At 38.8% G+C, this 27,454-nt stretch overlaps 1 protein-coding gene and 1 long non-coding RNA gene across 8 annotated transcripts in view; one reads left to right on the forward strand and one right to left on the reverse strand.

Moving 5' to 3' along the window:
* Window positions 1–27,454, forward strand: part of LOC122561761 (plexin-B2-like) — a 264,039-nt gene that overhangs the window by 211,857 nt on the left and 24,728 nt on the right. For all 7 annotated transcript variants that reach the window (XM_087999486.1, XM_087999487.1, XM_087999491.1 and 4 more), the window contains 14 exons: window positions 277–378; window positions 461–553; window positions 2,775–2,856; window positions 4,449–4,618; window positions 4,996–5,144; window positions 10,281–10,386; window positions 10,630–10,766; window positions 14,907–15,095; window positions 15,897–15,996; window positions 17,018–17,215; window positions 18,053–18,226; window positions 22,110–22,246; window positions 25,789–25,889; window positions 26,761–26,990. In XM_087999486.1, coding sequence (XP_087855612.1) covers window positions 277–378; window positions 461–553; window positions 2,775–2,856; window positions 4,449–4,618; window positions 4,996–5,144; window positions 10,281–10,386; window positions 10,630–10,766; window positions 14,907–15,095; window positions 15,897–15,996; window positions 17,018–17,215; window positions 18,053–18,226; window positions 22,110–22,246; window positions 25,789–25,889; window positions 26,761–26,990 — 1,968 coding nt within the window. The remainder of the gene's footprint in view (window positions 1–276; window positions 379–460; window positions 554–2,774; window positions 2,857–4,448; window positions 4,619–4,995; window positions 5,145–10,280; window positions 10,387–10,629; window positions 10,767–14,906; window positions 15,096–15,896; window positions 15,997–17,017; window positions 17,216–18,052; window positions 18,227–22,109; window positions 22,247–25,788; window positions 25,890–26,760; window positions 26,991–27,454) is intronic.
* Window positions 25,931–27,454, reverse strand: part of LOC148145854 (uncharacterized) — a 31,332-nt gene continuing 29,808 nt past the window's right edge. The window contains exon 3 of the long non-coding RNA XR_015761094.1: window positions 25,931–26,015. This is a non-coding gene — a long non-coding RNA (uncharacterized LOC148145854). The remainder of the gene's footprint in view (window positions 26,016–27,454) is intronic.

Consider the following 27,454-nt stretch of genomic DNA (forward strand, 5'->3'; position numbering starts at 1 on the left):
AAGAAAAATCTCAAATTTTGATTCCAATTAAGTTCCTTTATTGAAATGGTTGTGTCTGGTATGTGGAAGCAGAAGTGTAATGTGGACTTTTATTTCTCAATTTCTTCTTAGATACATTAATGAGAAAATCACTATGTAGTCATTTTTATTCCATTGAAACAATTACTTTAATATGTGGGAATGTTGAGAGTAGATAGCATTGAAGGGCGGCTTTTAAATTTGCTTGATATAAAACTGTTTATTTTGTGTATCTCAATTTGTTTGGTCTCTTTCCAGGCAGAAGACTGTCCACGTTTTGAAAATGCATTACCGCTGTTAATTCCGGTGAATGCAACTGCTAATATTTCATTTCATGGGAAGAATTTAAACTTCTACCTGGTAAGTGCAAGAAGAAAGTTTTCATTAGTCATAAAATAAAAGGCAGATTCTTTATTTTTTTCTATTTTTTGCCTTACTACAGAAAAAGAAGCTAGTAATTGTTGACAACTTAGTGGAGAGGATTCTTGGTGTGAGCAGGGATCCACCAGATATGTTTTTCAGTGAAAATTTTAAGGTTAGTAATTCAATTGGATGTAATTCTTCAGTTGTACTGTTTTATAACATTGCATACTTTTAAAAGCTTGCAGACTGGTCCAAGTCATATGAAAATGCAGCAATCCTCATTGACATTTAGCATTTTGTGAAGTTCTATGTACAAAGCAATTGCTGATTTCTGTCCACTTAATTATTAGAACCATTGTTAAATGTAGGTTCATATTTTAAAATCCTAATTTACGTAATTAATTTTCTGCTCACTTTTGAAGACTTATAATAGAAAATGCTGTTCCTTTAATTTGGGATATTTATTAATGTTTCTAATAAAATTGCTTATAGGACACAATAATTAGAAATGTTACTGATGAGGAAGTGTCTTTGACACAAATGTTTATTCTAGCTTCCAATTCATAAGGGTAGGGAGCATTTTATTGAGACAGGAGGGAGATTACTTTGCAACCTAACCAACGTATTTTGGAAGGCTGCCGATTAACTTGTTAGTGTCTGTTTTGTGTTTTGCAAACATAATTCTCATGGTGGGGAGCCAGTTCATAGTCACCAACAGATGTGTCTGATGTGTCTGCTGCCTATTTCCAAATGTTTAATTGTCAAATAAAACGGGGGCCAGTTTCAGGACCCTACAGTCTCATTTGGCAGAATCAATGCAGAGTATGCATTACACAATCTCACCATTTCACCAGTAATCCTTAAACAAACCAAAGTCAAATATTTATTTTATTATGATAGCAGAAGGAACAGGTATGTAATGAGTAACTGCCGACCCAGTGGTTGCAGCCCTTCATTTTGCCCTGCATTTTCTGTCAAGGATTGGATCAGGTATGAGAACAATTTCTCAGCCATTGCTCCAGGATGAGTTAGTTCTCCATATCTGATTTTGTTCTTTGTCCAGATGGGAGAACAAATTGTTTCACCACATCTTAAGAAATTACTGTAGTGACATAGGAGAGAAGGATAGGAATTCCTCTACTATTATTATCTATTTGCTTCATGTATTCAGGTAAACATTCCTCTCTTTATCATATGAAATTAGCATGTATAGTAGTTGAATTGCTTCCCTTGAGTGGCATTGATTTTGGGTGCTCAGTCATTCATTCTTGGAACGACACACTGAATACCAGCAATGATCTTTTCAAGGAGCAGAGGGATTAGTTATTAATCCTTGAATAAGCATCTGGTTATATGAAAAACATTTACATCAACTGTAGTGTTTTGGAAAGCTGCCCAGAGAGTCCAAATTACATTCATTGATAAATATTTAGTTTGTGCATTACGACTGGACATATTAAAGGATTGAATGTGAAATGTTCTTGTTCTAGTCATTTTAAATCAAACAGTGGGAGTGGGAAATTTGCAGTATTAGTGATTAGATTGATTCAGTAAGCCTGACATAGTTGAGCTGGCCTAGCTGAATCTTCATTTTCTAGATCTAGCAGGCTGTGATTATGTTCTTTTTGTTTCCCTGGTCACTTGTAGCAACACAAAATTAACTTTCAGAGGTATTTGCGGACTTTAGCACAAGGCTGATTTACAGTGCTTCAGTTTAATGATGCATGTAGGATCCAACCTTTTGTACTTGGATGCTGGGCTGTTCATAAAATTGCATTGGTGTTTCTGAGGGTGGGAGATTCTCACCAACTCAATATTTTTAAAATAAACTTCATGGAGGACTCGTGGCATAGCAGTAGTGTCCCTCCCTCTGAACCAGGGAGGCCTGAGTGCATGTCCCACCTGCTCCAGAAGTGTGTCATAACATCTCTGAACAAGTTGATTTGGAAATATCTAAAATAAGCTGCATGAGTGTAGAGATCTGCAATGTGTTTGTGACAAAGGACCAGTCATTTTAATGTCCCGCTCTTCTTCTCAGACAGCCTCCTGGGATTGAGGATGGCTTGTTTCAACTCCGGTTCACTGAGCATGTAAACCAGCTCAGAACCCAATAGTTTAAGTGTATTGATTTCCCTTCTTCATTAATTGCCTTCCTTTAATTTCCACACTGAAAATAAAAGGAGAATTGGCACAAACAACATCTGCCATTAGCAGAGATTTTGTTGATCGCACTAAGAATCAAACAATTTTGTAAACCATATTAGTACAATTCTGTTCCATAAATCCCAGAAGTTCCAAGGTAGCAGGAATTGCTGAGCTAATGTGAAATTTTATTTAATACTTTTGTTGACAAGTGTATTTTAAATTCACTTCTGTGTAAAATGTCTTTTCAGTTTTCCTATGATGAAAATGAAACCCGTATAATACGTTTTGCTGTAAAAGCAGAAGATAAAGTAATAGATAGCAGATTAGATGGTAAGTGATTTTGTTTTGTGCAAGATCAGAAAGAGACTGGGATACAGTGGGTCAAATGGGGAAAGAAAAGATAAAGTCAAGAGCAAAGTATAATTTGCAAGGAAGTTGTTAAGAAACATCATCTCTTAGGCTAAGTGTTTTGAAAATTACTTCTGACAATTTTATTCCTTCCCCTTCTCTCCTGCAGAAATTAACCACTTGCCAAGATTTAGCTCCCTGCAAAGTACCTCCAATGGCTATTCAATATTGCACAACAGGAAATGGCCCTAATCCTGTTTTGCTATTGAGCTTGCAATTTTAGTTGGTGTCACTAGACAATGATTAAGTATCTGAAGCTTGGTTGATTACTTTCATTCATAGCTCATGATCGCAGATATTAATACTGCCCCAATACCGTAGAGTATATTTGTGTTATAATCCAGTAAGGTCCCAAGGTTTAATAGTTCAAAGAATGAAGAAGTTTGCATTCAGTTGTAATTTATAGATCATTTACAAATATTTAAGTAAGTTGTCTGTGAAGGTAGGATCTTTGATATGAAACTTGGTCACTAATCTCCTTGCTCACATGATGCCTATTTCATTGTCCACAAGAGAGGTGATAGAATGCTCCCTTCTTGTCAAAGGAGAGATGTTTTAACAATGCTCAAGAAACTCAGCTGTCTTGATTGGCACCCCCTCCGTTACCTTAAACATTCACTCCTTTCAGTACTGCTGCCCCACAGTTGCAGCATACATCATCTGTGCACTACAGAAACAGTGATTCAAAAAGGTGGCTCACCGCTTTCCTGAGGGCAATGAGGGATGAATAATTAATGCTGGCCTTGCTAGCAATGTTCTCATTGCATAAGTTAATTTTAAAAATCCAGAAGAATGCCAATTATAGGGTATGAGTATGTTCAACAGAAAATCTAGGGATTCTGCAAACCATTTGGCCTCTTCCCGCACTATAAGGATTATATGATTCGATAATCATGTTAGCTAATGTGCAAGAGTTTAAACATTCTGATGCAGTAGAGAACAGGAATGTTTGAGGGGATAGAAATGATCTTTCTTCATCCTTGAATCAGTTTCAGATCTCTAATCAAGCCCACTGGATAACTATTAAAATAACTGGCCTATGGATCTGACACTAGGATTCATTTTATTTTATATGATTATTACTAATGTTCTATGTTCATGTCAATGCCTTGATTCCAGTCATTGGGAACATCTGAAATTTGCATTTCATGTTGAATGAGACATAATTAGATCATATTTCTGTGTGCAATCACAAGCCATGTTGGAAACATGCACATGTTGACATTGAGTGGGGACATTGTTGGCTTACCTGAGAGAAAGCCCTACTGCCCTAATAGCCTATTGACACTAATTATGTTCATACAAAAAGAATAACCGCTCAGTTAGCATGTTAGTAGTGGATTGCACTATAAAGAAATGTGTAATACTTGATTCACAAATTTTCTGTGCCTTTAATAATTTGTTTGTTTGTAAGTGTCTGTACTAATTGATTATTTCTTCCAGAAGAGTTTACATCCATTCATACTAAGATACCCTAAGTTTATAATATAAAGTACTCTTTTTTTTATTTCAAGTGACTCTTTACAATTGTGGGTACAGCCACAAGGACTGCAGTCTTTGTCTCTCTGCTAACAAAACATATGATTGCACTTGGTGTAAGCCCCTGAAAAGATGCATTTATAAACGTCACTGTCATGATGTTATTGATACAACTGATCAATGTCCATTTCCAACAATTTCACAGGTAAGTAAAGATGATTAAGATTTATTTTCCCTGCTATAGAAACTGACTCGAAATTATGATGATTAATTTGGACTGTTGTGGGAAATAGTAATTTTTGGTATAAACACAATGATAAATGGGTCCAAAATCAAGGCAGACATTTTATATAACCTTTTCTGGCACGTTTAATAGGTAACTTAATTTACAGAATGATCACAATCACTGAGGAAACATATTACTCCATTTAAAAATTAGAAGTAACAACCTGTGGGTATGTTTAATGAAATGTCTATTAATCTTTATTTTAAATTGTCTGGATGTGTAAAGCTACATCCGTTCTTAAAGTAAAGCAAAATCACATGCATAAAGTTAATCTATTAATTATGACTATCTTTTAGCTGGATCCCATAAATGGACCTCTTGAGGGAGGAATTCTTCTGACCATCAGCGGCTCAAACCTTGGAATATCATCTGATGATATCAGAGAAATCAAAGTTGGAAATGCTGTATGCAATCAAATCACAGAGCAATATTCCATCTCTGTCAGGTACACCCGATGTAATTGTGCACTGCAAATGACTGCTGAATAAAAATGTACCTATCAAAAAGTCAAGTTACAAAAGTCAGTTCTGCAATGCTGTTGAAAAGTGAAATTAAAATCAGACTGTTCGAAATAGCAGACTGGTAGCATCTATGGAATGAAGCAGGTGTTATTGTGTTCAGTTTAAGATAATTGATCTAAAACATTAATTCTGTTTCTCCCTCTGTGGATGCTGTCAGATCTGCTGTCAGAACACACCCAACATTTTCTGCTTTTATTTCAAATTAACACTATAATTTGGTTTCAAAACATTGCATTGATTTTCTGATCTTATTAGTTATCAAAAGTGATCTTCTACAGCCTGATATGATTGAGTTTTATTAAACGAAAAATCTTGACAGCATACAACAACAGAAATTGCTGGCAAAGCTCAGAACTGAGTTCTGAGGAAGGGTCACTGGATCCATACGTTAATTCTGATTTCTCTCCACAGGCGTTGCCAGACCTGCTGGGCTTTTCCAGCAATTTCTGTTTTTGTTTCTGACTTACAACATCCGCAGTTCTTTTGGTTTTCTCAACAGCATATTCTTACTTAAGCAAGATTATTCTAGGAAACATATATCTTCAGTAATAATGTTCCAGTTGACATGAATATGAATATGAATCACCTGGTGGTGCAGATGTGATTTAGTGCACGTACTTTAGTGACACAGATAAATTATTTTTGAGTTTTATTGTCTTGTTCTCTGACATCTGTTTCTGATAAATACCTTAGTTTGCACACCTCATCTGGTCAATACTGTGGCTTAGATATGTAATAAATGGATCGAGGATAAAAAGATCCTTTCTTTATTCCTTTTCCTTCTCATGTCCATATAAGAGTGAAATTCCATGTTGGCAGTTTCTTGTCTATGATTTTAAAAAGTAATATTAGCTCAAAGTTGCACAATTGTAATCATATATCAATCTGCAGCAAGAATATAGTTCTATGATGCTAGCTAACTCCAGCCTGAATTATACTCAGCAGAATACTGGTGAAGTACCAATGTAAGAGATGTTCATGTGTTGAGCCAGGCAATGAGATTTTTGTCAGGGGCATGACCTTTGCACTCCAACATTCTCTAACAATCTGTTAAATCCATACAAACAGCACTAAGGTTTCATGGCTCTTTCAGAGAGCATCATTACTTAGCTAGATAATTATAATCTGTTTCACTGAGGTTGCAGGGAGTGTGCAAAAGGCCAGGATGAGGCTCTAGTTCACTGGTACCTGAGTAGATTTTTCAAGTATTTATGTGCTTTGAGCAATATCTCAGTTTCTGAGATATTTATTCTACAGTTGTCAATGGATGAATTCTATTCTTTGCTGAGGGGTGACTTTTATAAAGGTTTATAAAATCATAAGGGGCATGAATAGGGTGAATAGCCAAGGGCTTTTTCCTAAGGGCAGGAGAATCCAAAACTAGAGGGCATAGGTTGAAGGTGAGAGGGGAAAGGTATAAAAGAGGTTTGAGGGGCAACCTTTTAATATAGAGGGTGGTGCGTGTATGGAATGAGCTGCCAAAGGAGGTGGTCGAGGCTGGTATAATGACGACATTTAAAAGATATCTGAGTGGGTGCATGAATAGGAGGGGTTTAGAGGGATATGGACAAAATGCAGGCAAATGAGACTAGATTAATTTCGGATATCTGGTTGGCATGGATGGGTTGGATCGAAAGGTCGGTTTCCGTGCTGTGCAACTCTGACTATAATATGCAAATATTTCCTCAAATTAATTAATGAAAATCTTATAAACTTGAATTATTCAGTGGCTCCTGCAAAATCCATTGTTCTTGACATCAATATTTTATTCTGGTGTACTAATTAGGACCAAAACCAAAAATAAAGTTAACATTACGAACCAAATCTCCATTTGGTTTATAATGAGTAAGTGCGCGTTGTGAAACTGAAATTAGTTTACATTTCTTTATATTCCCCTTTTTTAAATTAGTTCTCAACTAAAGACATTTTACATTCCTGCAGAAGTCATTTTCCATTCTTAGCTTTGCAGAGGAACCTTGCATGTTGTTCCACAGGAAGCCAATAAATGTAACACAGTTTTGCTCCACATGTATGCATATATTGTATTGACCAGTATGGCCTTTTCTTTGTTGTCTATATTTTCTATACATTGGTGAAGTTTGAGCAAGTGGGTTCAATTTGGAGAGTTGACTCCTGTGTGCGGTGCCTAGCCGTTGTAAACTCTGAGGAGGTTAGTGCAGAACTTCAAAAGGACACAGATTAGTGGTATTGGCAGATCAAGTTCAATGCAGGGACGTGTGGGTGAAATATTTTGGGTCAGAAAAACATATGAGACATTATGGGTGAAAACTTATAGAACACTGAGCGACATGGGCTAAAGCATGATTCATGGAAGAAATAGATGAGATTTCAGGCAAGGTATATCTCATTGTCACGTGCATTCCATTCCACCTTTTATGCATCTGCCGAGTAGCTTGGCAGGTTTCTCACCAATTAAGAGGATTACAGATTGTTAACCACTATGAGAGATCTTGACACGGAAACTGGAGCAGGTATTTAAGTTCACTACTTACTCCAAAGGTCCTCCATGTTGGACACTGCTCACCAACAGCATTGGGTATACACCATGGCCACTAGCTACATGTACTCCACATCTACGAGTATCGTCCTTTGTCGTGCTAGCTTCTAAGAAACCTCATGGTGCATCTCCAATCCATTTGCAGGACACATTTGCAATTCAGTGTGGCACCTTGAGCTGCACCAGCAACTATCACTATAATGCTGCAGTGAGGATACTGCTCACTCATGGACTGAAACAGACTGCGTCTCCAGCACTGCACTTGCTGTCATAGTGCTCACTCATTTGGAGCCTATCCTGATGCCTCGGATTGTCTTGTCTTACCTTTGTGCCTTTTGTCCCCTCGGTCAGAGAGACCAGACTAATATTATTTGTCTTCCCTTGATGTTTACTGCAAATACATGGGCAAAAAGCTTGTCACGGTTGTCAATAGGCCTCAGTAAAGTTAAGGGAGTTCACCTTCACTAAGCGGTCGAGACAGTAAGTCAAGGGCAACTTCCAATACCAGTCCATGGGCTTTGACATGGTCAGTCAGCTGCTTAGTCAGTCAGGATCTTTAGTAGGAGTGAGGAGCCAAATGTTAGGCAGCCCACCACCCAGCTTGACTCTTTCTACCCTGCGGTGGACTATTTTCCTCCTGGAATATAGAACGCTCAGATACTGGAGGAGATGAATGTGGGGCGTACAGCTCTTATTTTTGGTGCCAGTGGGAGGTGTCCTGAGCGAGTGAGTAGGCAGCAGAGAAGTAACGAGGTGTTGGTGATATCAAGGGGTGGACTGGGTGAGAATCGGTGAGGGAGGATGTTGCAGGCAATAGTAAGAGTGATAGAGTATGAGCCTTGGTGGAAAGTGGGTACAGTAGCAGTGATAATGACTGTGAGGGTATTGGATTGATGTTGGAAGAGCAAAAAAAGATAGTCTGTTTTCCCACAGTGCTGGGTATTTCTCCAGACAGCTGAAAATGTAATGAACTGGGTGGCAACCTCTGATTAGACTGGCCTCCTCTGCCAGTCCTGGTGCAAGAGGATGTCCTACATTTGCACTTTCCTGTCTAGCACAACTTCCAGCTCCCTGCCTACAAATTGAAGTACCAATTTCCCCATCTGCCATATCTGGGGCAAATAATAGGAACCATGCAGGCAGCTTTGGGTGCCAGAGTTTTACTTTTAAAGATGATGAGGGAACAAAGGACTCCAGTTGATCCCAGCCTATTCCCCCAGTGCCAAATTGTTCCAGGAACAGAGAATGGAGATAGAATCACACTTGAGGGTTGCCACAGGGGTTGAGTGGATAGTTAATGAATTGTGTTTGGTATGTTTGGGTGAGAAAATTTGCTGGACCTGATGGTGAGAAATCCTCCCAAAAAAAAGCCTCACGCTTTAATCTGAATCTTAGATTTCTTCTAGCTGTGTAAACTAAAGGCTGTGACTCTAAAGTAAACTGTCACTCTAAAGAGGGTGCGGTTGCAAACGGACCTGGTGTCTATGCGCCAAGTCATTAGAAGAGGAGTTAATTAAGCATGTTGTATTCTTGCCCTTATTAATAATGACAGTGTACAATACCAACACTGGTTTGGCCGCAACCATGTTATTGTGAACAGTTCTGGATGTCACACTTGAGGAAGAGTATGAAGGCTTTGAAGAGACTGCAGACAAGGATAAGCAATTTCAAGGATGAAGGTAGTTTGGAGAAGTTTGGACTGTTTTCCATGAAGAGAAAGCTTAGGGGAGATCTGATCAAAGTTAGGACAGTTCTGGACAGAGTAAATGGGGATAAAATGGTGAATCCTAACTGTTGAAAGGATTGCAAGCAAAAAAGCACAGACATCATGTAAGTAGCAAAAGATGTAGAAATGATATGAAAAAAATATGTTCAGACAGTGAATAATTAGGGTCTGGAATGCTCAATGGTGGAGTCAGGTTCAACCAAAGTATTCACAAGGGAATTATTTGAAAAGGACCAGTGGGCACAGTTACAGGGAGAAGACAGGAGAATGACACTATGTGAGGTGCTCATTCAGAGAGCTGATGCAAATATTACCGGCCAGAATGCTACTTTCATTGCTGCAACAATGTCAGATTGAGAGCAATGGTGGGAGGCCAAGATTAGAACCAGCTTGGTGAATTTCTCTTGATTTAAGGTTTAGTAAAAGCAATTAGTTTGAGTTGGGCTGTTTTCCATAATACTTCAGTTGGTGTCAGTTTTGTGGGATATTTGCCTGCCATCACTGCAGAGGGATGGGCCATGGAACTGCATTTGGAAAAAAATCCCAAAACTTTGTGTTGGTCCAAGGGAATTACTGCAAGAAGAATTGCCAGGCAAAACCTTCAGCCTTGCTCAACTGCATGCTCCACTACCTTTGAATATCAGTGGATGTTTTTAGGCATGATCAGAATATGTTTAAGATTATATCCTCACTTAAATGGGATGAGAATGTTTTTATTTAATAGCTGTTTACTTGCATCATGTAATTCAAGTGTAGCCTATTCTGCTCTGATTTTCATCAGGTCTGCTAATGGTTTCATCATCTTTTCTTTTGCAGAGTTGTTTGTGAATTAAGTAAGGTTTCAAGTTCCCAACATAATTTTGTTCACATTCAAATAAAAAATAACAAAAATGGTACTTCAAAAAGCAAGTTTGCATACATTGTGAGTATCCCTTTTCCACACATTTTATCAGATTTCAATTCTGTATTTTAATTCTGTCTGCAGTGAAGATAGCGAAACAAATTCAGCAATTTTTCTCTGATCTCTGATTTCCTAAAATATATATTGTAGTAAAAATAGTGACTATCAATAAAAGCTCATTAAACAACCTAGAGTTTCATTTCACTACTTGTAGAAATTGGAAATCTATATGGAACTAACTTGTTTATTTCCAAAATTGACCAGGACCCAAATCCTATTCATATTACTCCGTTACAAGGGATATATGCTGGAGGAACGAGTATAACAATCAGAGGAGAAAACCTAAATATTGGAAGGCAAGAAGATGTAAAAGTGACGTTGGATCAGATACCATGCACTCTGTAAGCTGAACAATTTATTGTTATTGGGAACTGACTATAAACTAAGAGATTGTGTTAGACCGTAGATTGTGATCGCATTTGCATTCATGTTCCCCGTGCATGTTACTGTAGGGAAGTACACATCAGCACAACCAACTATGTTTTCTTTCAGTTTATTTTATGTTCATCCTCTATCCTCTGTTGAAGGTAATGGCAGTTATAATGAAATAAAATTCCATGATGTAGTCTTGCTCATATTCCTCACAGGATTTTACTTGTAAACAGTCAAACCAGTGAGTTCTCATGTTTATTTGTCTATTGGAAATATTACAGTTTAGCTTCAACCAATATTCACCTAACGCCCCAACTGTGCTCTCAGCAAGGAACATATGTATAACATTAATTGTCTTGTCCAAATCTCTCAACTCATGTTCACACTGGCCAGTTATAACAAGCATAACAAAGTTCTGGTTGTGATAAGCTTACTTCAGATTGATTGTTCATCAAACCTGTGGTATTCCTTATCTTTAAGGATTATATGAAACTTCAAAATCATTAAGAGTGCTCCAAAACTTTCATGGTACTAGGATGAACTATTTTATTTCCGTCTTGTGTAAAACAGATACATTTCAACAAGAAACATAGAAAATCATTGAAAGACCATCTCAGCTTCCCTTGAGCACCTTTGTACAACTATTTTTAAAACAGCATTGTTAAAGGGTTTAAGAAGATTGGTCATTGAACTAATTTGTGTTTGTGTAGAGAAAGTAAACTAAGAGAAAAGAAAATAGTGTTTCTTTAAGAAACAAAAACTGCCAGATCTTCATCTGTTATTAGGGAGGTGACAATCTCGTAGTATTATCTCTGGACTATTAATTCAGAGACTCGGGTAATGTTCTGGGGACCTGGGTTCAAATCTTGCCATTGTAGATGGTAGAATGTGACTCCAAACCCATGTGACTTCATGTGACTCCAAACCCGCAGCAATTTCTTTGACTCTGAATTGCACTCTGGTAATAAATGATGGCTTAGCCAGTGACGCCTTCATCTTGTGAATGAATTTTAAAGAAATTGAATTTTAAAGAAAATTACCAGCTTTAATGCTGTACTTAAAACATTGTATAAAATAATTAAGAAATGGGACTAGATTGTTGTGATGTTAATTTTGATTTGATTTATTATTGTCATGTGTACCAAGATAGGTTTGCATGCTAACTAGACAAATCGTACCTTATGTAAGTGCAAAGGGTAATAGAACGGAACAGAATAGAACATTTTCTTATGTCAGTCTTGATTCAATGGTCGTGGCCTCATTTTTGGAGTCAAAGCCTTATGGTTCAGGTTCCTAGTCCAGAACTTGATCACATAACCTAGATTGATACTTGACTACTGTCCTGAAGGAGTTCTTCACAATTTGAGGTGCCACTTTGGGATGAAACGAAAATGCCAAACACATCTTTGCTCACTGGGTTGACACAACGGTTTGAAGGGAGTGCTTTGCTGTACCAGCCGAATTTATTCCCGATCTGATTGATTATATATCTCATCATTGATAAGTCAATACTGTACCATGTTGTACACCACTTGAAGGAAGAACTAAGGGTGACAATGATGTAAAATGTACTCTGCATGGGAATTTCGATGCCCATCAAGAGTAGCTTGTTAGCAACTCCACTAACTGAGCTGGTGGAGCCCTAAAAAGCGTAGCTGCGAGACTAGGTCTGCGATAGATGCTGAGAGAATGAACAAGAGGGAAAAATGTACTTGACATCATCCTCACCGAGCTGTCTGCCACTAATGTATTGCTCATGACAGTATCCTTAGTAGTGACTACTAAACAGCCCTTGTTAAGACAAAGTTGTGTCTTCACATTGAGAATACCTGAAATCCTGTTATGTGGCATGTGCTAAGTGGGATAGACTTTGAGTAGATCCTGCAACTCCACATTGGGCCTTCGCAAAGTACTATGGGCCATCAGAAGCAGCAGAATTGTACTCCAACACAATTTAAACCTTCATGGCCTGGCATGTCCTCCATTCTACCATTTACCATTAAGCTAGAGGATCAAACCTGGTTCAATGGAGAGTGCATGATGGCATGCCAGGAGCAGCACCAGGCATACTTAGAAATAAAATGTCAAACTGATGATGCTACAACACAGGACTACTTGCATGCCGAATAGTAGAAGTAATCAATAATTGTCAGAGCTAAACAATAACACAATAAACAGATCAGACCTAAACTCTGCAGAGTCTTCCCACATCCAGTCATGAATGGTGATAGACAACTAACAACCAGAGGAAGAGGTTCCACAAACATTCCCATCCTTAATGATGGGAGCACTCAGCACACCAGGACAAAAGATGAGGCTGAAGAATTTGTAACAGTCTTCAGCCAGTACTGCTCAGTGGATGATCTATTTTGGCCTCCTCTAGACGTTTCCAGCACCACTGATGCCAGTTTGATTCACTCCTTGTGATATCAAGAAACAGTTGGAGGCACTGGGTACTGCAAAGGTTCTGACAACATTTCGGCAATATTGCTGAAGATGTGAGACCCAGAATTGCCAAACCCCTAGCCAAACTGTTCCAGTACAGTTACAACACTGGTATCTGTTGATCACTGTGGAATCTAGCACCAGTATGTCCTGTATACAAAAAGCAGGACAATTCCAACCCAGCCAATTATTGTCCCATCAGTCTATTCTCAATCATCAGTAAAGTGATGGAAAGCGCTCAGCAATAAACTGCTCACTGACGCGCAGTTTTGGTTCTGCTGTGACCACTCAGTTTCTGACCTCCTGACAGCCTTGGTTCAAACATGGACAGAAGAGTTGAGATGAGAGTGAGGGCCCTTGACATCATGTCCTCATTTGACTGAGTGGGGCAACAAGAAGCCCTAGCAAAACTGGAGTCAGTAAAAATCAGGGGTGGGAGAGTCTCCATTAATTTAAGTCATACATGGCACAAAGGAAGAGGTGGTTGTTGTTGGAAGTCCGTCATTTCAGCCCTAGTCTTGTCTGCAGGAGTTTATGAGGGGACTGTCCTAGGTCCAACAATCTTTAGCTGCTTCCTCAACTACCAATCCACTGTCATGAGGTCAGCAGGGGGATGTTCGCTGATGGCTGCACAACGTTCAGCATCATTCACCACTTCTCAGATATGAAAGCAGTCCACCCATATCCAAATGTAGCAAGACCTGGACATTATTCAGGTGTGGGCTGGAAAGTCCTAAAGAGAATCTAACTGTCACTCCTTGTTATTCAATGGCATTGCCATCACTAAATTCCATAGTATCAACGTCTTGGGAGTCACCGTTGACTAGAACCTAAACTGAAGCAGCCATATAAAACTGTAGCTACTATGAAAAGTCAGAGGGTAGAAACCCAGCAGCAAATAACTCACTTGGCTGTCCAAAACTTCTCCGCCATCTACAAGGTGCAAGTCAAGAGCAATGTTCTCTCTAGGCATGTGCAGCCCCTCCAAATTTCCACGAACATTTATTGGTTTTGTCATGTCAAATATGGCATTGACTTTCAGTTTCCGAAGTCACTCCTGCACATGGACCTCAGAAACCCTTGCAGACGAAATGCAAATGAGAGAAATAGAGTATAATGGAATACTTTCAACTTCCCTGGATGAGTGCAGCTCAATAATACTCAAGATGCTTGGTGCTTTCCAAGAGAAAGAACCACTTGATTGATACCACATCCACAAACATTCCTACAAGTTACCCTCCATGCCACTCATCATCCTGACTTGGAAATATATCGCTGTTTCTTTAGTGTCACTGGGTCAAGACCCTGGAACTCCCTCTCCAAGGTATTGTAGGTCTATCTACACCAAATGGACTGCAGCGGTTTAAGTAGGCAGTTCACCACCACCTTTTCAAGGTTAAGTAGGGATAGGCACAACCAGCAACCTCCACGTTCCAAAACTAAATAAAAAAAACAAACTTGTGCCTCTGGGTCATACCATTTGAGGGCTATTTTTAATATATATTGTTACATTAATTTTGTGAATCTTGTCTTCATTAAACCATTGCATTATGTTTATGTCCTTAGTGATCTGCTAGCTGCAATCTTCCCCATTGTTATTTACTAGAATGAGTTTTTGATTTTCTTTAAAATTTTACTGAAACTTTTTTATTTATTTTCTATAGGACAGCATTTAATGAAAGCCTGGTCTGTGTCACTGGTCCCTTTAATGGAACTGGTAAAAGTGGTGCCAAAAATTGTTCTGTTCGTGTACACTATGGGAAATTCACCAAGAAAACTGTTCAGAGTCACAATTTTTCGTATGTACCCAATCCAGTAATCCGTGATGTTTATCCACAAAAAAGTATTTACAGGTAATATTCTCCATATTATTTTAAAATAACTTAGTTCCTAATCAAAACCTTGGTAAAACCTTTTTTTCCTGACAAAACAGAAAGTTTGATTTATTCAGGACATAATGCACTGGTTCAAATATTCAGTCCTATCTGGTATGGAACACCAACACACAATCAGATCCTGCTCATAATCTGAACCAGACAATTTGTATACCCAGCCTTGTATGATTCTGTTAAATATTTGAAAGAAAATATGAAAAGCTGGGAAGATATGAGAATGGGACTATGTGCCCGTAGTGTGAATTCATGAAACTAATTTGCCTTGCTGGTCTATTCAGTTCACAGTACAAAAGCTTTAAATGTATGATGTCGAGTCAATGTCTGATAGAAATGACTATTTGAACCATTTTCTTTCTTTCTTGAGTGGAGGAAGGACGGTTCCCTTTCCAAATTAACTGCGAATGGAGTAGTTATATTTTTGGGTGAAATATAAATCAGTTCAACCTTGTCAAAAATAGATGTAGAAAACATGATTTATGTAGATGTATCTAATTTCTTTGTGTTCAATGTATTTAACAGCTGACAATTAATCATCCTTAGTGTTGTTTACATCTAAAATAAATTGGTCTTTTTTCATTTTGTAATTCTGTCTTCCTTTCGTTTTCGCTGCTTATCTTCAGTTTTACATTTCTCATGTACAGATTTTTTTTCTTCCTCGATGCTTTTATTTATGCTTCTCAAGTACATTTCTCTTTTTTTTTTGTCATCTACCCATGTTAATAAATCAGTCACACTAAATAATTTCCTTTCTTAATGTAGTGGGGGAAGAAATATCACAGTGACTGGACAGGGATTTGATGCTGTACAAAAACACATCATGAGAGTGAAAGTAATGGAGAACGGACAACTTGTAGAAAAGGTTTGTTTCTCGTTATGATTGACGTTTAGTCATTTTCAAGAAGTAAGGTTAATGTAACTAAGTTAATAGCTGAATATACCTCCTATGGATTATGTTCATGCCAAAATGAAATTGAGTATATTTATAATTTTTGCATCTTGGTGTTTGTTTGAATCATTTTTAACTTGTCAATTTGTAAATGTTATAAGGCTCTGAATTCTAAAGCAAAGGAAGTATAAATGTCATTTCCTTTCAGAATATATCATTTGCTTCTTACCCTTTTAACCTGTGAGTGACATCCTATAAAAGATCATTATGTCTGCCATATGAAGTGCAACCAAAGCTACTTGTTAAAATAGATCAAGTGTCATTATTAACATTAGGCAGTTGTGAAAATGGTTGAAATACCTAATAGTGTATGGAGCAGACAAAGCACATACCTATGTCTGTTCCCATAGAGAACTTTTCTTGAACAGGTCATTAGTTTGTTGCCAGAGGGTATAGTTTGAGGGGACTACTCCACATGAAGCATGGCTGACCAGGTGACTCTCCACTCTTACTGCCCACCGTATGAGAAGGATTTACAGGTTGTTAATCAACCTGTTTATAACCATGTTATTAGGGTACCAATAAATTTTGGAATGGGATTTGAACCTGGAACTTATGGCCTGGAGGAAGGGACACTATCCCACTGTGTCACAGACCTGTTGGATAAGAAGGTTGTCTACTTGATAGTCATTCAGCCTTAAAACATTGTGCAAAGTCAAAGTGTCTCCAAAGATTCTCAACTGGGTCTCATTTGCTTGATGCAGTGGATATCTTGTCTGAGTGGTAGAATTCTCTCCTCTGTCAGAGGATGGTGCATTTTAAGGCAAATGTTGCTACTTACAAACTATTTAATTACCATTCCTCATTTGGATATATATTTTTAATATAAGCAAATTTAATAATTTGAACACATTATGGGTGCAGATATTGCTGCAGTTATTGTTTGGAAGGAAGAAAACGTTTTTATATGTGAAATCTTTATATTCTCTTGCAGAATGAAACTGAAGCCTTAAGTACAAATAGTTCAGTGCTCATCTTCCCATCACCACCTGCAAACCAGAAGAATGTTTATATCTTTGTCATGTTGGACAATTTTAATGAAAATCAAACTTTTGAATATGTAGAGGATCCGGTCTTTGAGCGTTTTGAGAATGATGTATACGTGCTCAAACAACCACCAATTTTAATTAAGGTAATTGTTAGCTGTGAGCTTTGAAAGATTTTTTGCTACTTTTATTATTTACATTGTCTTGTGTTACATATTTCATTCATGCTTTATTGGACTTTCAGATTAGCTTCACTCTGTTAGATTTTAACTGTGTGTAATTAATCTCAGAAATTGTTCTGGATTGTCACACCAAATCTATATACATAGAGCTCACCTGAGGTTGTAGTCTGGTTGGAGGAGTTTCTCCAGCACTTGTTTTTATCTCAGATTTACAGCAACTGCAAAATTGTGCTTTTATTGTGGTGCTAGAAACCATTATCAGATACCCTTGGGAATGGCCTTCAAAAATTGGGAGGGGAAGGAGATGGGTCGACGTTCACAGCAGGGTGGAGAGAAAGGCCTTTAATTGCTGGGGCATACAAAAGCCTCCTAGAGGAGTCGGGTTAGCAATCTTACACTTTCTAGCCTGATGGCAATGCTGGAGAAGGCGTTGTGGAGTTGGCAGCTACCACCTCCCTTACTCTGATGGTTTTCATAACCCCGGGAAGCTCCAAGCAGTGGGAGTTTATTTTAATACTACTTCTTGATTGCACTGAAATTTCCTGCCTCTGCTTGATGTCTGATATGATCCACTATATGTCAAAAAGACTGCAATGGCTGCATGCGCATTTCCTGAAGGATGGATGTCCTGCAATAACATCTTTAACCCCTCTGTAATCCATTCCCAAATTTGTAATTTTGGTGATAATTCCAAAGGTGCTTGGATGTAAAAGGAAGGCAGAAGGTTTTAATGCTTCAGTTTATGACTTATTTATTTTTGTTTTTGTTCTCTGTTTATTTTTCAATCATTTAATACGTTAGGGAAAATGTCTGAATGAGGCGATGACACCAGAAGAAGTGAAAGCTTACATTGGGACAGAGGAGTGTAAAGTTACAACACTTTCCATGAATGACTTTGTGTGTACTCCACCTGAAAAACAGCCAACTCCCAAGAGGGTAAAACGGGATACAAATGATGATCTTCCAGAATTTGTTGTACGTACCTTCAGTTCTTACTTTAGTTGATCCCTACATCGTCATTGATCTGAATAGATTGTTATCGACTCAAGTATCCATGATGCTGCTTCCCCTGCACGGATAGTGGAAGCAGTAACCCCATTGAGTTACTTCAGTGAGACAATTTTCATACTCTTGGCCAACATCTTCAGCAGGATCAACATTGCTTGGTCATCAAAACTAGGTAGTTATGATTAGCAGAGCTCAGTGCAGGCCAGTTATAAGAGTGCAAAGTTTGAAGGTCTCATTTGAAACAGCAGCACAGAAATTAAACTTTTGTGCCTTTTTCTTGGAAGACCAGTATCACAGGATTAGTGTTTGGTTTATCAGTGCTCCTTTCAGAAATTTGTAAGAAATGAGAATAGAGTACTTGGCCCACAAAGCTTGCTTCTATTGCAGACTCTGTACAATTAAACAAAGCAGTAAAATATTCAGCCTTCTCTAGTCTATCTTCACCAAAAGGAGAGGTTATACTTCAAATGACCATAAGACATAAGAGCAGAAATAAGGCCATTCAGCCCATTGAGTCCCTCTTTCTCCCTGTAACACTTGATACTCAAGAACCTATCTATCTCAGTGACCTAGCCTCTACAGCCTTCTGTGACAATGAATTCCTTGGATTTGCTACTCTCTGGCTGAAGGTGTTTCTCCTGATCTCTGAGAGTAAAGGTCTTCCCTTTACTCTCAGGCTGTGCCCTCAGATTCTACTCTCTCCTACCAATGGAAGCACCTTCCCAATTACTGTGTCCAGGCCATTCAGTTTTCTGTATGTTTCAGTTAGATCCCCCTTCATCCTTCTGAACTCCATCAAGTGTGGACCCAGAGTTCTCAAGCATTCCTCAAATGTTAAGCTTTTCATTCCTGGGAACATTCTTGTGAAATGCCTCTGAACACGTTCCAGGGCCAGTACATCCTTCCTGAGATATGGGACCCAAGAATGCACATAATATTGCAAATGTATTCTGACCAGAGCCTTATAGAGCTTCAGAAATACATCCCTGCTTTTATCTTCAAGTCCTCTCAAAATAAATGCCATCATTGCATTTGCCTTCTTTAACTATTGACTCAACCTGCAAGTTTACCTTGAGAGAATTCTGGACTAGAACTCCCAAGTCTCTTTGCACTTCAGACTTCTGAATCTTCTCTCCATTTAGAAAATAGTCCATGCCTTTATTCTTCCTACCAAAGTGCATGACCTCACACTTTCCCACGTTGTATTCCATCTACCACTTCTTTGCCCACTCTCCTAACCTGTCTAAATCCTTCTGCAGCCTCCCTGCCTCCTCAATGCTACCTGTCCCCATAGCTATTTTTCTGCAAACTTAGCCAGAATGCCCTCAGATCCTTCATCTAGATCATTAACATATAAAGTGAAAAGTTGTGGTCCCAACACTGAGCCTTGCAGAATACCACTTGTCACTGGCTTCCATCCTGAGAAGGACTATTTTATCCCCACTCTCTGCTTCCTGCCAGACAGCTAGGCTTCTATTCATGCTAGCACCTTTCCTCCAACACCATGGGCCCTTACCTCACTCAGTATTTTCATGTGCGGCACTTTGACAAAGGCCTTCTTGAAGTTCAGATAGATAACATGCATTGGCTCTCCTTGTTCTATCTTGCTCATTACTTCCTCAAAGAATTCTAGCAGGCTTGACATACATACCCCCCCCTTGATGAAACCGCGCTGACTTTGCCCTATTTTACTATACACTTCCAAATCTAATCCTTCACAATGGATTCCAGGATCTTATCCACGACCATGGTTAGGCTAATCAGTGAGTAATTTTCCATCTTCTGCCTGACTCCCTTTTTTAGCAGGCGTGTCATGTTAGCGATTTTCCAGTTTTCTGGGACCCTTCCTGATTCTAGTGATTCTGAAAGATCACCACCAATGCCTCCACTATGTCTTCAAGTATCTCCCTTAGAACTCTGGGGTGCGGTCCATCTGGTCCATATGATTTATCCACGGTCAGACTATTCAGTTTTTTCTAGCACCTCCTTATTGATGGCCATCATACTCAGCTCTGCCCCTTCCCTCTCTTGAATATTTGGGATATTGCTCGTGTCTTCCACTGTGAAGATTGACGCAAAGTAATTATTCAGTTCCTCAGCCATTTCCTTGTTCCCCAGTACTATCTCTCCAGCTGCCCGATGTCCACTTTTGCCTTTTTTTTTTGCCCTTTATATATCTAAAAAAACTCATAGTCATCCTTTATATTACTGGCTAGCTTACCCTCATATTTAATTTTCTCCCTTTTTTTGTTGCTTCTGTTGGTCTTTATAAGCTTACCAATCCTCTGGTTTCCCACTGCCCTTTGCCACATTATATGCTTTCTCTTTTGCTTTTATGGTATCCCTGACGTTCCTAGTCAGTCATGGTTGCCTCATCCTCTTTGTACCATGCTTCTTTTCCCTCAGGATGAATCTCTGGTATGTCTCCTGATTTAGTCCTGCCATTGCTGTTCCACTGTCCTTCCTGCTAGGCTTCTCTCCCAGTCAGTTATTCCCAGCTCCTCCCTCATGCCTCTGTAGTTGCCTTTATTCAGCTGTAATACTGTCACCCCTGATTCTACCTCCTCCCTCTCAAATTGCAGAGTAAATTCATATTATGATCATTGCCTCCTAAGGGTTCCTTCACCTTAGGCTCCCTTATCAAGTCTGCCACATTGCACAACTCTAAATCCAGTATTGCCTATTCCCCAGTAGGCTCCACCATAAGCTGCTCCAAAAAGTGATCTTGTAAACATGCTACAAATTCCTTTTCTTGCAATCAACTACCAACCTGATTTTTCTTAGCCCACCTGCATATTGAAATCCCCCACAATCACTGTAACTTTGCCTTTCCTACAAATCTTTTCTATCTCCAGATGTACCTTGTGCCCCAGCTCTTGACTACTGTTTGGAGGCCTGTACATAACTCCAAATATGTTTTTTTTTCACCTTTGAGGTTCCTCAATTCTACGAGACTTCACATTATTTTACCCCACTTTGTTTCTTACTGTTGATTTAATTTCATTTCTTAATAATAAAGTAACCCCACCTCCTCTGCCCACCTGCTCATCTTTTCGATAGGATGTATATCCTTGAATATTCAGCTTCCAGTCCTGGTCCCCTTGCAGCCTCGATGCTGTGATGCCCATCATGTCATCCTGCTGATTTCAATCTGTGCCACAAGCTCATTCACCTTGTTCCTTATTCTGATTAGTAAAAGTATTTAAAGTTTTCAATGGTTTTGATGACTGAGTGACTGGAGAAACATTATTTTCTGTTTGTTTGGTCTGTGTTGAGATTGGCATTTAATGAATGAGGTGAGGGGTTAGAAAGAAATTCCTTATGCTGTGTTGCTGGAGCATAGAAATGACTATAGTTCCGGGAACTATTGCATAATTTAGGCAAAAAAGTAAATATTTGAAGCAGTGGAGAAAAACTAGCAGAGGGAAGGTGAGCAGAATTTGCCACCTTCAGCATAGTCTAATTCTCTGGGATATTGGCCAGTGATAAGGCAGCAAGGCTATGGGATTATTTTTGAATTTCACAAGCAAATACTCAGTACAGTTCAGGCAAATACTGGGATCCTTTTAAATAGTATATTATTTTCTTTGTTCTGTTGATCTCTAGTTTGCAGCTCTCCACAGACCACAGCTCCCTTTATGAACCAGAATTTCATGGCTGGAAACTTTAATCCGAACAGAAAGTTATTGTTTTTGGCTTGATTTTGCATTTCTGAATTAATAATGGAACAATTTAATTGCCATTGTGCTCTTTGGAGAAACACTGATTAAAATATTTTCTATCTTGTTGCCACTTCAATTAAATGCTATAAAACATTTATGCATTCTGAAAATTGCTCTCTCCTGACCAGGTTAAAATGGGATACCGTGAATACTATCTGGGGAAAGTAAGATATGACACGCCAGCACAACTGCCACTTGGTCTTATATTGCCACTTGTACTGATTCCAATGGTGCTGATTATTGGTGTGTCTATTTACTGCTACAGGTATGTTGAATATTTTCTGCTAATATTCAGCAAAAAAAAGGCTTTGATGCATAGTTACAATTGAATAAGTTTCTGTATCCTATCTTATTTCAAAGATGTGCAACAATGTGAGAGAAGCAGCATGGAATGTTGTGTAACCTCTGTGTTAATTGTTGGTGTGCACCGGTACGCCTGTTTAGTTACAAACCAAAGTTGTCTGTAATATCTATGAATGGTATATGATATGCAGATTTTAAATAAAAGTTGGATGTACCTACTATAGAAGGAACAAAACTTGACCTACTTTTGGGAAATAAGGCAGGGCAGGTGACTGAGGTTTCATTGGGGCAGCACTTTGGGGCCAGTGATCATAATTCTATTAGTTTCAATATAGTGATGGAAAAGGATAGATCGGATCTATAAGTTTAAGTTCTAAATTGGTGGAAGGCCAAATGTGATGGTATTGGGCAAGAACTTTCAAAGGTTGATTCGGGGTGGATATTTGCAGGTAACGGGATGGCTGAAAAGTGGGAAGCTTTCAAAAATGAGTCAACGAGATTCCAGAGACAGTACGTTCCTGTTAGGGTGGAGAGAAAGGATGGTAGATGTAGGGAATGCAGGATGGCTAGAAAAATTGAGGGTTTGGTCAAGAAAAAGAAGGAAGCATATGTCAGGTACAAATAGCAGGGATTGAGTGAATCCTTAGAGTATAAAGAGTATAATCCTTAGAAGAGTATACTTTAGACGGAAATCTGGAGGGCAGAAAGGAGATATGAGATAGCTTTGGCAAATAGGGTTAAGGAGAATCCAGAGGGATTCTACAAATATGTTAAGGGAGAGAATAGAACCCCTCAAAGATCAGCAGGACTGCCTATGTATGGAGCCGCAGGAGATGGGGGAGATACTAAATGAGCATCTTGCATCAGTGTTTATTGTGGAGAAGGCTAGAGAACTTCGGAAATAAGTAACAACATCTTGAAAAATGTCCATGTAAAAGAGGAGGCGATGCCTCACCTCTTAAAATATATAAAGGTAAATAAATTTGCAGATGATACAGAAATTAGAGGTGTTAGTGGACAGTGAAGAAGGTTACCTCAGAGTACAACAGGATCTTGATCAGATTAGCCAGTGCATCAAGCAGTAGCAAACGGAGTTTAATTTAGCTAAATGTGAGGTACTGTGTTTTGAAAACACAATTCAGAACAGGACTTGTACACTTAATGGTAAGATTCTGGGGAGTGTTGCTGAACATGGAGACCTTGGAGTGAAGGTTCATAGTTCCTTAAAAATTGAGTCCCAGGTAAATAGGGTAAAGAAGAAAGCATTTGGTATGGGAGGTCATTTTGTGGCTGTATAGGACATTAGTTGGACCACTTTTGGAATACTGCATTCAGTTCTGGTCTTCCTGCTTTAGGAAGGATGTTGTGAAACTTGAAAGGGTTCAGAAAAGATTTGCAAGAATGTTGCCAGGGTTGCAGGGTTTGATATATAGGGAGAGGCTGAATAGGCTGGGGCTGTTTTCCCTGGAGCATTGGAGGCTGAGGGAAGTTTCTAAAATCATGAGGGGCATGGATAGGGTGAAAAGTCAAGCTCTTTGCCCCAGTGTAGCGCAGTCCGAAACTAGAGGGCATAGGTTTAAGATGAGAGGGAAAAGATTTAAAAGGGACGAAGGGGCAATGAATTCACACAGAGAGGTTGGTGCGTGTATGGAATGAGCTGCCATAGGAAGTGGTTGAGGCTGGTACAATTACAGTATTTAAAAGGTTAATGGATGGGTGTATGAAGAGGCAGGGTTTAGAGGGATATGGGCAAAGTGCTGGCAGATGGGGCGAGATTAATTTAAGATATCTAGTCCGTGTGGATGAGTTGGACTGAATGATTTTAGAAACTTCCCTCAGCCTCCAATGCTCCAGAGGTGGCACGGAGGCACAGTGGTTAGCACTGCTGCCTCACAGTGCCAGAGACCTGGGTTCAATTCCTGCATTAGGCAACTGTCTGTGTGGAGTTTGCATATTCTCCCTGTGTCTGCGTGGGTTTCCTCCAGGTGCTCCGGTTTCCTCCCATAGTCCAAAAATGTGCAGGTTAGGTGAATTGGCCATGCTAAATTGCCTGTAGTGTTAAGTGAGAGGGATAAATGTAGAGGAATGGATTTGGGTGGGTTGCTCTTTGGACTTGTTAGGCCGAAGGGCCTGTTTCCACACTTTAAGTAATCTAATCTAATCTGTTTCCATGCTGTACAGCTCTAAGCTTTATAAGCACATAAATGAGTAAAGCCAGGAAAATTGCTGCAAAGATTGTTGCTAATTTCATTAAGTAGCTCATACATGAAAGCATAGCTGCCACAGAAAGAAACAAGTGAAGATCCCACCAGCTGCTTTGTATGTTATAGTTTATTTCCACTTTTGAAAATTAATTGTTGAAATGTAATTCTGTGTGTGTTTGAATGAAAACATATATCTTCAGGTTACTTGTTATTGTCTCTAATGTTGTTCTAACTATCTTCTGCTTAGCTCAGTGTTATTATCTGTATCGTTTGCCTCAATCCTTGGACAATGAAGTGAAGTAGTTGAAGGATTTGTTGACTGATTATCAGTCCAATAGGACTTCTTATGAACATTCTTTTCATCACTACAACAACCTTTACACAAGCTAACAGATTTGATTAAATCTTTATGTATGAGGAAGTTGAAGGGTTCCAAAATCCATGTGGTTAGAGGCACTTTCACACCTCCTGTGTACTAAAATCCTGCTGGGTGCCAATTAGAATATATATCCTAACTCTGTCGCTTGTTTTTAAAAGCACGACTGGAAACCCAGTTAAATTCTGGATTCCAACAACCCATCTCAGCTGCATTTGCTTATGCAATAGTATTTCTTAATACAAAGTACTACTTGGCCAGCAACAGATCCAGACAGTAGCCATGATGGGACCTGCTACTGTCTTGCTGAATAGAGCAGACAATTTCTCAGGGCTATATCCAATGGGAAGTGTTCACGCGGTCAAAATAAAGCTAATGTGCTCAGTTGAAGTAAGATGCCCTACAAATTAGTACATTTCCACCGTTTGAAACAATGTTTCAGATCTCTCTGCAACAAGTCAGACAACCGTCAACTACCATGCAGCAGAATGTTTGCCACGTGACTTTCGAAAAGCCTGTCTTGCCCACCCTGAACCATTAGTTTGCTCCTAAAAGAGCTTATTTGGCTGGTAACAGGGAGTGACCAGCTTCCCTCTTCTCTCCTGCCATTTCTATCCTCCAATTCAAAACAAATTGTTGAATTACCTACTGCTTGGTGACTAATTTGTCACTCATTTAATGTCAAATTGTAATACCTGCTATAGGCAACACATTGCCTCTTCAGAGGCATTCACCTCCTACTTAAGTCAATTTTGGCCAGAAAGTACTGTGAAATAGATTGAAACCAGATTCAAAAACTTTGCTTTTAGATCAGTGTTACTCTGTTATCAAGGTAAATAGTGTCAAATTCAACCTTTACAGGAGCTGTGTTTATTTACATGGACAAAAGTGACAGCTTTGGAAAAATACTGTTTTTGCTTTCAGGCGCAAGAGCCAGCAAGCAGAGCGAGAGTACAAGAAGATTCAGCTCCAACTGGAGAGTCTTGAGGAGAGTGTGAGAGATCGATGCAAGAAAGAGTTCACTGGTAAAGATGCTCCTATTCCTGATGATTGCAGGAGATGTTTCCTTAGCCATTGACCTTTTGATCAACATCATAAAAGCAGGTTGAAAAGCAAAAATTGCTGGAAAATCTCATCAGGTCTGGTAGCATCTGTGGAGAGAAATCAGAGTTAGCATTTCAGGTCAAGTGACCCTTCTTCAGAGCTCTGCTGCTCACAGATGCTGCCTGACTTGTTGAGATTTTCCAGCAATTTCTGTTTTTGTTCCTGATTTCCAGCATCTCCAGTTTGTTTTTTTACAGAAAAGCAGATTACCTAGCCATTATCACATTGCTGACTATGGGAGTTACTGTGTGAAAATTGGCTAATTGATTGCTGTGTGTTTTTATGTTACTTTTGAAACATAGTTATTATTGTATTTAATTCGTTGTGAAGTAAATTAGATGTCTAGTGATCATTGGAGGCACTAAATCAATGCAAAGTGTCTTTCAAATTGTTGGACCATATAAATAAAGATAATTATCTGGTCAGTGTGATTAAAGATAAACAACAATGAAATAAATTCCAGCCATTCCATGCCATCCTGTTAAACCTCTCCAGTCTTTATCTGAATCATTTCAAGCAGTGAACCCTGTGGATTGTGGATATCTTCATACCTTTAACCTACTTAAAACACACATTATTTAGAGAAAGCTCATTAACACTTACCTTTTACATGTATCATTGCTCTCAAAGATTTTTCTTGTATCACGCATCAATGCTGATCAGTGGAATTGCTGCTTTTTAAATGAGATTTATATATAACAAATGCCAAAATGAAACAAATATTCAAAAATATATCTGAAATAAATTGGACAACCTGTAGAATTATTTTTGTTGAACAATTTTTTTTTGCAGACCTAGTGACTGAAATGGAAGACCACTCAAATGATCTGAATGATGTAGGCATTCCTTTTCTGGATTATAAAACGTACACGGATCGTGTCTTTTTCCTACCATCGAAGGACGGAGAAAATGATGTCATGATAACTGGCAAACTGGACATTCCAGAGGCAAGGCGACAGACAGTAGAGATAGCTCTTAACCAGTTTTCGAATTTGCTGAACAGCAAATCTTTCTTGATCGATGTAAGTCAAATTTGAGCTTAAGTCAATTAACTTTTAGGGTGTAGAGGATTGGAACTGAACCTTATATTATACATTACTTCTATTGTTTCATTCATAGGGGTGGTAGAATGTAAGAGCAATGCATAATTCATATTTCAAGTGTGCTATTTAGTGCAAGAGCAGTAACATAACATTTTTCGGTTACGGTTAGCAACAGCATGTGGCACTGAATGACAAAAGTCATTCACAAAGCTTTGCTGCATAAAAAAAATGTTTCTTTTCTGTTGTTAATTGGAAACAATGGGTCTGGCAGGCAGGGTCTCAGTAATAGTGAACTGCGGGCTGCAGATGCAGTGCTGCAGCTTGCCAGATCTGGGCTGTTGCAATTTCAGAACACTTGAGAAAACAATCTGGCCAGCAGAAAGTTAGTCCAAGCTGACAGCAGTCTTCATTTTTTTTTGGAATCCAGTGGAGAACTTCCCTGG

The sequence above is a fragment of the Chiloscyllium plagiosum genome, unplaced genomic scaffold (genome assembly GCF_037043375.1).
Source record: "Chiloscyllium plagiosum isolate Xiang-an unplaced genomic scaffold, Cpla_swu_hap1 HiC_scaffold_23, whole genome shotgun sequence".
Taxonomy (NCBI): Eukaryota; Metazoa; Chordata; class Chondrichthyes; order Orectolobiformes; family Hemiscylliidae; genus Chiloscyllium; species Chiloscyllium plagiosum.